This window comes from Odontesthes bonariensis, chromosome 2, assembly GCF_027942865.1.
Source record: "Odontesthes bonariensis isolate fOdoBon6 chromosome 2, fOdoBon6.hap1, whole genome shotgun sequence".
Lineage (NCBI taxonomy): Eukaryota > Metazoa > Chordata > Actinopteri > Atheriniformes > Atherinopsidae > Odontesthes > Odontesthes bonariensis.
Genome location: NC_134507.1, coordinates 19,877,713 through 19,887,927, shown reverse-complemented (window position 1 = coordinate 19,887,927; position 10,215 = coordinate 19,877,713). Strand labels below are relative to the sequence as shown.

The 10,215-nt window shown below is 37.3% G+C and overlaps 1 protein-coding gene across 2 annotated transcripts in view; it reads right to left on the bottom strand.

The window, feature by feature from the left end:
- Positions 1 to 858: 858 nt before the first annotated feature.
- rgs7a (regulator of G protein signaling 7a) overlaps positions 859 to 10,215 on the bottom strand; it is a 50,227-nt gene continuing 40,870 nt past the window's right edge. Inside the window, exons 7-18 of one of the 2 annotated variants that reach the window (XM_075478484.1) lie at positions 9,503 to 9,567; positions 9,062 to 9,138; positions 8,751 to 8,832; positions 7,683 to 7,757; positions 7,503 to 7,601; positions 7,145 to 7,206; positions 6,565 to 6,675; positions 6,306 to 6,431; positions 4,571 to 4,757; positions 4,394 to 4,483; positions 3,776 to 3,812; positions 859 to 1,654 (exon numbers count right to left, since the gene is read on the bottom strand). In XM_075478484.1, the coding sequence (XP_075334599.1) occupies positions 3,792 to 3,812; positions 4,394 to 4,483; positions 4,571 to 4,757; positions 6,306 to 6,431; positions 6,565 to 6,675; positions 7,145 to 7,206; positions 7,503 to 7,601; positions 7,683 to 7,757; positions 8,751 to 8,832; positions 9,062 to 9,138; positions 9,503 to 9,567 (995 nt within the window). In that variant the 3' untranslated portion in view covers positions 859 to 1,654; positions 3,776 to 3,791. The remainder of the gene's footprint in view (positions 1,655 to 3,775; positions 3,813 to 4,393; positions 4,484 to 4,570; positions 4,758 to 6,305; positions 6,432 to 6,564; positions 6,676 to 7,144; positions 7,207 to 7,502; positions 7,602 to 7,682; positions 7,758 to 8,750; positions 8,833 to 9,061; positions 9,139 to 9,502; positions 9,568 to 10,215) is intronic. The other variant, XM_075478485.1, reaches the window with a different exon arrangement.

Genomic DNA, 10,215 nt, shown 5'->3' with positions numbered 1-10,215 from the left:
CCTTACTCTGAATCCCCACCACCCCACCTCCTTTCTCAAGACTGGGAGGGTTTTTTCCCATTGGCCCTGGTCATTGTGTGAATCAAACCAAGCTTCACTGCTTTCATTTATTTCTACCTCTCCCGTTTCTACTTCTGTCTGCCTGCTACATTGATATAAATATCAAATATATGTTTATTTTTTTGTCATGCCCTTCTTTCCATCACCAAACATTTCAAAATGACAGCTTTTCCCTTAACCTTCCCTTTCTTCTGCCCTTTCTCTATGACAATTCCATTTCCATTTTTAGGACGTTTAGGCGATCTTGCAAACAAAGAAAATAAAAGGAGAGGGAGTGAATAAACAATGGTCCACTGCCATTTCAAGGGAACTGATGAGGAGGACAATTTTGTAAGATAAAATTGACTTTATCTGCATTTCGCTTATCTTTGTTGAGGAAACCCTGTTTATTCAGAGTAGTCAGTGGGAGATAAATGATCACCCTCTAGTGGTAGAAAGCAAAAGGGCATCTCTTCTGGATTCTGGTGTAGTCAATGTCAAACTCATTGCTATAGTTCACTTGCATTTAGACTGCAAGCTTTAGAGCCAGTACTTGGTAGACATTGATGAGGAGAGCAAATTTAATTATTGAAAGGAAAATACATTTTTCTATCACAAATCCCAGCATGAACTCCTTTTACTGTTTCTTCCACCATTGTTAATAAAAAAATAAAAGTTATAGGGTCTTTTGCCATGAATATTTTTCTGCTTCTAAAGTACCAGAAGAGGTTTGAGAACCACGATTATAATGGGACTCCATGCAGTCCACCCTGAAGGTAAAAATACAACTCAAGACCATAGTAACAGAGAGAGGGCCAACTTTAATAATACAAGTAAGTAAAAGTGTCTTTAAATATGGTATAAAAATAAATGCAAGAGAGAATAACAAAGAATTATGTTCTACAGGAGACAGGAGACAGCATTTTTGTAAATCTGAATGACTTTACAGGTGCAATGAAAAACATATGTGCTAATTATTGTAGTGCAATAAAATAATGTAAAGCAAAATAAATGCACAGTAAATTATAAACAGAATTATAGTATATATATGTATATATATATATATATATATTGTATATTCATTCTGCACAACACTTCCCATAGCGTGACAAAGTATCTGTAACCTCATATCATGTAAAGCTATGACATTGGTTAGATTGATCGTTTTAAGCTGTCTTTTTCTTTTTCTACGTATTTTTTCTCTCTGACATCATTTGTTTCAGCTGGAAGTTAGAGAGGGGGCTCCAGTCCAGGAATTATGGTGGAAAGTGCTGGACCAATGGATTTGACTTTCTTGTTTTACGTCTCAACAGTCTCTAAGTGTCCTCACAAGTCCAGCAGTGCCTTCTTTCTGAGAATACTGGAAATATATCAGGTTCTGAAAGAGTAGAGAGAAGCAGGAACATCCTCTCCATGGACATGCAACATCCCTTGGACAACAGACGAACAGGCTGCTTGGCTCATCATCCGGCTGAGACAAGAGCAGATGACAGACAACAATGATGAAGAGATGAGATGGTCCCCCTCTCTATATCCCAGAGAGAGGGAAGCTGTTGATTTTAGCATGATGGCACATGACTTGTCAATCTCTCGTATGCCAGTGGTTTCCCCTGTGCTGGGAGAAGAGAAAGGAGGACTAAGTAGACAGGTTGAAAGGAGAAAGTTGTAAATATGTGACATGCAAAAGCTTTCTTTTTTCCAATTTTTATTTCCTTAACGTGTATCCTTTCATACTAGTGGAAAGATAGTAACCAAAACACACTGTCCATGTTTGACCTGAAAAGAAATTTGTTTTTAATCACAGTTAATCACACAACTCTGTGGTTAATTATTTTCAGATCAGTCATAATTTTTTATAATATAAATGTATTCCATGAAAAAAATCTGTTGCCTACAATACTGTAGTTATTGTGGGAAGTGAAGTAATGGCTAGAGGGACGCAGCAGAGCACTATCTGGCAGCAACTGACAGATGCAAGCCGACAAAGGTGATTAGATTATTCAGTATCGGCCAACAAGTCAGTCGATAAAGAGGTTCCAGAAGGACTTTTTATTTAAACTTTGGAGCCTGTGTCCAGTGGCTCAGGACCATAAAAGCAAGCCAGGTGTCAGTAAGGGCGGCCGTGGCTCAGTGGTTAGAGGTGGTCGTCCAATAATCGGAAGGTTGGTGGTTCAATTCCCACTCTCGCCACTCAAAAAAAAGATGGTGGAACTGATACCTTGAGCAAGGCACCATATCCCCCATGCTCCGTGGGCGCTTCATGGCTGCCCACTGCTCCAGGTTGGGATCTCTGAATGTGTGCTTGTATGCATGTGTGTGCCAACCTGGATGGGTTAAAAGTGGAGGACAAATTTCGTGTGTATGCATGACCAATAAAATTGGATCTTAAACTTAATCTTCGTAAAGATTCACGTTCACTTATTCTCCAATAATATTACAGTTCTGAGTGTAGACTATCTGAAATATACAATTACAATCTACAAAGGGGAGACTGTACTCATGTGATATTTGTTCATGCAAGAAGATATTGCAAATAATTATGTTCAAAGAATACGAGACCTCTAGTGCTTGTGACAATATACATTATGTATTTATAGTGTAAAAAAGGAAGTGACTAGGTTTCATTGTAACATGTCATATTTAAATATAACTAAGGCACTTAGTTGCTTTGTTACTGATGGAAAGTGTATTGGTCTCGATTTCATGTTACACTAAGTGAGCCATCCATCCTTATGAGGACCTTGTGACTTCTTAAACACAAGACCTGTTTTGACATTTGCCCTGATATGGAAACTCTCATACGAGTCCCATGTCCTTGGTGGTACTTTATCAGATGTCATGTATTGAAAAGTATACACAAATGACCTATGACAGTTTCAGTTTTTGGTATTGTGGCTGGTGTTTTCTACTAGGTTTTCCTGTGATGATGGTCTGGCTGTACTCCAGTGATAAATAGACTAATTGATTTAAGAAATGTAGGAACAGAAATAATTTCTTCTTCCTGAGTTGTGTTGCAGTCCTTAAACAACTCCAGGATACAACCATTACCAGAAATGGAGTGTGGACCGGGAATCTAATCAATTACACGTTCACTTATGTTAACAGCATTGAATTATTCTTACGGCTTTGAAGTGGGAACGTACTATTGTATTAAATTTGACACCCTGCTTTGATGAGATAATACCTCCCCATCTCATAAGCTCTATGTGCTGAGCAAAAATATGTACACCATCAGTTGAAAACAAAGTGCACACTGGATTTCATTAGATTTATCCCATAAATAAATCTAATGAAAACATAATGGTGATGTTCTCTCATTTGGATAAACATAATTATTCAGAACTCTTGCAAATGAGAGGTATGCAGATTTTTTTCTGGTTGTATTTTCTCATTTATGATTATTTATTCTAAAGATTATTTTCAATAAGGCTTTATCCACTGATTTCTCTCATTTGAGACAATTACTGTACATCTTTATATGTCTCATTTTAGCAACAATTATGTTCATGCAAGTAATCAAACAAGTTTCATAGTAATATCTATTCAAAAATGACCCTACTCACAAACTATACCTTTTGTATTTCAAGCGCTGTTCAAAATGGAAAGCAACATTACATCCTATTTGTATTTTTAATGCTATAAACAGTTGCTATCACAGGACACCTGCCACAGTTGGAACTATTGATGACACCAACTAACTGACGTGATATAAAAAGGATTTCATGTTGGACATTACCTGGGAGCAAGAGGCTTCAGAACAGATTCTTGCTTTTCTGTGGGGACAGAAACAGACATTAATGTGGTAAGTTGACGATGCAGAGGACTCAAAACAATCAAGCTAGATATCCAAAAGCTACATCTCCCTTGAAGAAGAGATTTTGTATCTCAATGAGTCATTTCTGGCTAAACAAAGGAAATAAAATACACATCATGAAAGTGGTGTAGATTTAGCATGTTCTTCCTTTTACAAAGCTAAGACATAATCTTCTGCCAGAATGACGGGCTGGAAAAGTGTGAGAGAAGTGAGACACAGTAAGTTTTAAGCACATAATACATTAGTGTTTTTAAAGAATTATTTGTCATTTTTATGACAACAACCTCTTTTGGCACTATTCATAATGGGCCGACATGATTCCTGATCATATTGACATATATAATTTAGTTTGACATGTTCTTTGGTTTGACCTCATACATTTCTAAATTCATGAATTAATTACATGTTGCATTTCCAGTAGTCTTTCCTGTGGGAGCCATTACACAACAATATTAATCTAAATTTAAGTTACATGCAACGTCAAGGACTTGTACTTCTCTATATCTTACTCAATGAGAATCAGGAATTCTGTTTTTTTACCTTCTTCTTGGCCTGTAATAACTCCTGATAGGCATTGGAACGGATGAAACGACTGTAAGAATCACTCTTCATCAGTTTATAGATGTGCTCCTGTTGCAGATCCAAAAAGTGAAGATAAATTATCAAAGCATCAGGTACTCCTATATGTACATAATATGCTATTGAATGATAACTCACCTGTGCATCCTCAAAGGCATACCGTCCAGGATCTTTGACATTCTGGGTAGTTTTGTCATAGCTCTTGGAGTCTACGTTGATGGCACTGGGTGCTCCAGGGGCCAGAAACTCCTGCCATATCTCCTGAACCCTAGTTGGAACTTCTCTGATGGGTCGCTTCTTTACTTCCTGGACCGCTAGCCAGAATCTACATTCCAAAGTAAAGAGGATAATTGTTTCTTATTGAGACAATCATTTTTGGAACAAAACATATGAATGTTGCAGTTAAAACTAAAACATGTAAAACAGATGGTCAGATGGTAAAGTATTGCAAAAATAAGCAAGAGCCATTACAAATTTACAATAGTACCACAACTGGACATTTTTACTCTCTGACAACTATTAAATTAAATATATATTCAGTTTCTAAAGTCCGAGCTGACACTGTTTAGACATAGTTAGATATATTTTTGTAGAACAAAGAGAAGACAGTTCAGTTTGGGGCACACTCAGTAAATACCAGAACATCTGCAGCTACAGAGTGTTGATGAAATAAATCTTCCTTAAAGATAATTCTATTCTACACACATAACATTATGTATACTTCCTGATGCACATATCAGTTTAAAGTAGAATTAAAATGATGCCTAACTGTTGGAGATTGAACTGCAATCAAACTGACCACATAATCAGTTTTCGGAAGAGACGGTTCAGGCATGTACCATCAGAGGGAGCAGAGGAGCCACCCTGCACAACATCTACCTTTTTCATATTTACCCATTTGCATGCACCTTTGATGCTCTGTTGGATTTCTGCTACAAAGAGTATATTGATTGGAATAATATTTGTGTACCTAGAACTACAGTAGTGTGTTTTTTAAAAAGTTAGATCCACCAGCTTTCCCTTTTCTAATAACTCAATGTTATGTTTATATGTATATGTGTATATGTTTCTATTGAGATATTATATTAAACATGGTTCTCATCATTAGAAAATTGCAGTAAGCTGATTCAACCATATGTAGCCATATGAATATGAATAGTGTAATTTGCATAATGTATAGACAGTACACATATTTGATTACTTCATACATATATAAACATCTTTATTATTTTACATGTTGCGGGGAAAGTGTGAATTATATTCAAAGGCCCCTGTATGTGTGCACATACATTATTCTTGCTGAGTCAAGAAATATTGGTTAAACCAGAAACATTGTGTGAACCATTGTGGGAACAACTGCACCACTGAAAATGCTGTATGTATGTCAGTTAGCCAAAGACAGAAATTAAGTAATGTAATAAGAGTATTATTCTGAAAAACTGACAGAGGCCATGGTACAGATTTCTGATACTTCCTTTTGTATTTGATGAAAATACTTTTCCACAACACTTTTACCAGAATAGAAACATTTTCAGACAACTGTATATTTACTCATTCGCACCCCTCAAACACTGTTTGAAAGTCTTTACATTCACTAATTATATAAGATGACAACTATATGTTATTTATCATGCCAAAAATTATTAATTGATCTTACTGTTGTGTTAAAAAGTTCAAATATCCTAAATTGTGATCTGTTGGAAAATCACAAGTTATACTCTGGTGAGAGCCTCAAATTATGCTTGTGGTATTAATCATGTTCATGTTTATATTTTAGGCACAAGTTTAGACTGAGTCTTTAAGGTTAGATTACGTTTCTATTTAATTAATTCAGCTATGCGTAGGTGAGTTTAAAGTGTAATTCATCGTGTACCTGAGATTCTCAGAGCTGAACTCAGACTCAAGGAACTTGAGAAACTGCTCTCTCCCCACAGGATCTTTGAGAACCTCATCGATGCCAAAAGCCCACCTCTTTACCCTCTGTTGGCCTGGTTCCTTACTGGAGCATGTAACACAAAAACACAACACACCTTTCACAGATCAGGTATGCATGCCACAAACACACTCAGATACAAGAATATATCAACTGATCAATGTATCTATCTAAATATTTTCTGGTGACATATACCCACCTGGCTTCAAGCTCCCAGACCGTGGTGTCATCTGAGATCCAGGGATTGGATGGGTCTGGAGATGTGAGGAAGGGGTCGTATTCAACATACTGCTCCGTGTAACCCAGCAAACTGTTGATGTGAAACAACAGAGAGCACACACACACTGTAATTCTGGAAATTTGAAGTACATTATAATCTAGATAAAATTTCTGATGAAACTCTGTGTCATACCTCTCTGTGAGTGATTAATGGGTTGCTTATTTCTAAGCTCTAACTGACAAAAGAAGTAAACGTCTATTGAATGCACATATCAGTCATACTTCTCATAACTATCATGAAAAGTAGAGGTGTTGACCCCTTTTTGGCCACAAGGATAGAGGACTTGTTGCTGAATAAACCAAACACGTCTTTTCAGTGAAAAAATAACAAAACGACACACGTAGTGTCTGACATCATCAATGCTGGCGACAGCTGAAGGCATTGTCTGGACCCTTTTCAAGGTCATTGGAGTTCTTAATTCCACGGCATGTTAAGCGGTTTAACAGCTCAATAAACAGATCGATGGCTAAACTCAATAGACACAAAGAACATCACTTACCTCTCTGCCACTTTGGACATTTTCAGTCGATGCCTGTCTAATTGTAATTGCCAAAAGGTGATCTGAAACAATAGCAGGCAACAATTAGCATGCAGTTGTCTCCATAAATCACAAAATAGTTTTTCACAAGTATACATAAATACAAAGAGCGTGATTTTTTTTTAATTCAACTTTGTGTGTTCACCTTTAACTTTGGTCTACATTTTTTATATGTATGTATAACTCATTATTTTAATTAAAAAGGGATGCAAAAAAAATGATGTAGCAATGAGCTAACACTCAAATTATAACATTAGCATAGACAAGGAACTATTAAAGATCTGATCTTTTAATGTAGACTGCCACCCGCAGGTCTAACCTTTTCCTGCAGTTCTTCTTCTGTAGGCTGCTTGGCTTCTGGGGCGGGGGTGTGAGTTGGGCTGTGGGTGCGGATATCGTTCTGCAACCCATACACAGACTACAAGCAAAAAAAAATATATATAGCTTTATACATGCTGTTTGTAGTCCTGAAATCACAAGAAAGGAAGATGTACTGCACCTTTCTAGTTTTGTGTGGATTTTTCATTCTGGAGGACTTCTTTATGTCAACTTCTGTTGTATTCACACATCCAGGCTGTGAGAAAAGAGAAGGGGAAAGCAAGTAATTACGAGGATATTCAGCCTAACTTAAACTTCTCTTATCCTCGAGTACTACAGTATGTACCCTATGCTATTCTCTAGAGTGATACAACAATAAAGGGGTAAAGGGGATATTTTTCCACAACTATGCAAGTTTCTGTTGATATAATCCAATATGGTTTGCTGGGGTGTGAAGTTTCCAAGACAATGTGTCAGATGCTGGTTAATTAAACATGGAATGTGCCAGTTTTTGCAAAACAAGTCAACCAGCGGGAAATCAGAGTCTCAGTGTACAGATACTGGCTGTTTGAACAAGTGGTCTAATCTAGGCTTCTTCCAGGGGAACAGAGCTAAGTAGCTTGACAACGTTACTGTGAAATTTGAATTAATATTGATTATGTTGCTCCAAGGACGCATAAATTGAACTTGTTATTTTCCAATTAACCATCAAGCACTGGCTTTGGGAGAAACACAGCAGAGGAGCCCTTTAACCTCAGGGGGAAACTAAATGCTAATCCTAAGCAAGTGTGTGAGACCAAGGTAAAGAGCAGCGCTGAGGCTGATGTGTTGTGACAGTTATCGATGTGGCATTTCATGTGTATGGCAATGGCAAATACACAATGGAGGATTTCAGTGTGTTTGCCTATTTACACTATTTAAATGTTACAGGTAGCATATGCAGCTCATATATAAATTGTATAATCCAGAGAGTGCTTGTAACTGCATGACATTTTCAAAACATCATTTCTTTTTCGCACAGCTTGATGCATCCCTACTGAGAGTGAAATGTGTGGAACAGATTAAAATAGCCCACTGGGCGTCAATTATTCACCACATGTAATTATTCTCTTCATTTGGTAGGTGGAGCACATCGTGGTCAGTGTTAAAAAAAAAATCAACATTATTCTAACAATTAGGATGACAGTAATACTATCAGTAATAATATCAATACCAGCAGAGGTTGATTAATTAAAGTTATTTCACTCACCACTGGTCTGTGCACGTCCCAGAATGCTCTTTCCTGACTGTCAAGAATTTTCCTCTCAATTTTGTCTCTTTTCTTGTCAACTCTGGAGAGGGGGGGAAAGGAGCTCACAACAGGTCTGACAAAGCATGCAGCTTGATCCAACTCTCATTTAATCTTTACTTCATTAATGTGCAGTTCATTTGTGAAGTTGTATGCTGGTACTACAAATAAAAAGCTGTAGCAAACCTCTAGGTTTATTCATGTCATAATGACAGTGTAAGAGTACTCATTTATCGTGGTTAAATGTGTGTGTGGTTCTTATAGAAACCTACTTCGCTTGTGCTTCTGCTTGCATAAAAATGAACTCCCATTTTCTGGCGAAAGCTCTCTGTAGCCTTGCTAAGCTCTCCTGTAAGTAAAACAAAGAACAAACAAGACAAGAAAGGCTTTTCAAGGAGCTGGTCTGTTTATGTTTACTGCACATGGTGTGTACAGTGCACAACTAGATGCCATCTTTAATGTTCCCTGCTCACATGCATAATGAAAAAGCCATGGGAATAACTAACCCACTGGTTAATATAATAGCCTTTTATTTTCATTTAACAGTAAAATGAAAGTTACAAATTATTCATGAATCACAGTAAAAGCAGTTGTTTTATTTGTGCGTATGAAAGAAAAGAGAATACTAAATGCCTCGAGAGGAGTGACAACACTAAAACAAAGCAGATTTGTGAAGTGGGGAGTGGTAACACCAACAGACCACTTTCACTTACCGCTTCATAGTCTGCAAGCTCCAGACGTGCTTTATTTTGCATTGTTCTTTTGCAGAGGTAAACAGCTGAGAGAGACAGAGAAAGAGTGGTAAAGGGAATACACGATCTCCGCTTTGTTTTAACAGCCTTAAGTGGCCCTGAATTTAGCAATTCAATCATCTCAACTGTACATTTAAACTGGCCTGCGTGATCATTAACTGTGCATGGTGTTACTACGCATGCTTGTATGTGCGCGCCTGACTTTTGCTGTGTTCCTGTGCCATAATCGTTTTTTCATCTCTTTGTTAACTGACCATAATGTGGGAGCTTCATTATGTCATTACACTGTTTTCATTAAGGGGCATCATTCACGTGAATCAGTTGCTACATCTGACTTCCACTAACGTTCACAGGATTATTCCCCCTGTGCGCACAAGCCTTTTCCTTCTTTGTCAACAAATGAAAGACCTGCTTGGGTGCAGCTATACACCAAACCATTTCTGGCATTATGAAAGGTTTATCTCCATTCTGCTTGGCTGCAACAATGAAAAGTTCATCTCTTTATGCCCATTAAAATGCTCAGCCAACTGTGCACAACAGGTGCATGCATACATCCCTGATTTCCTTCGCAGTTATCAGGCTGCATCAATAAAACAGTATGACTGAGGTAGGCATGTTTGACTGAGGTTGGGAAACATCATATATGAATATATTAAATCTAAATTAAAGCATCA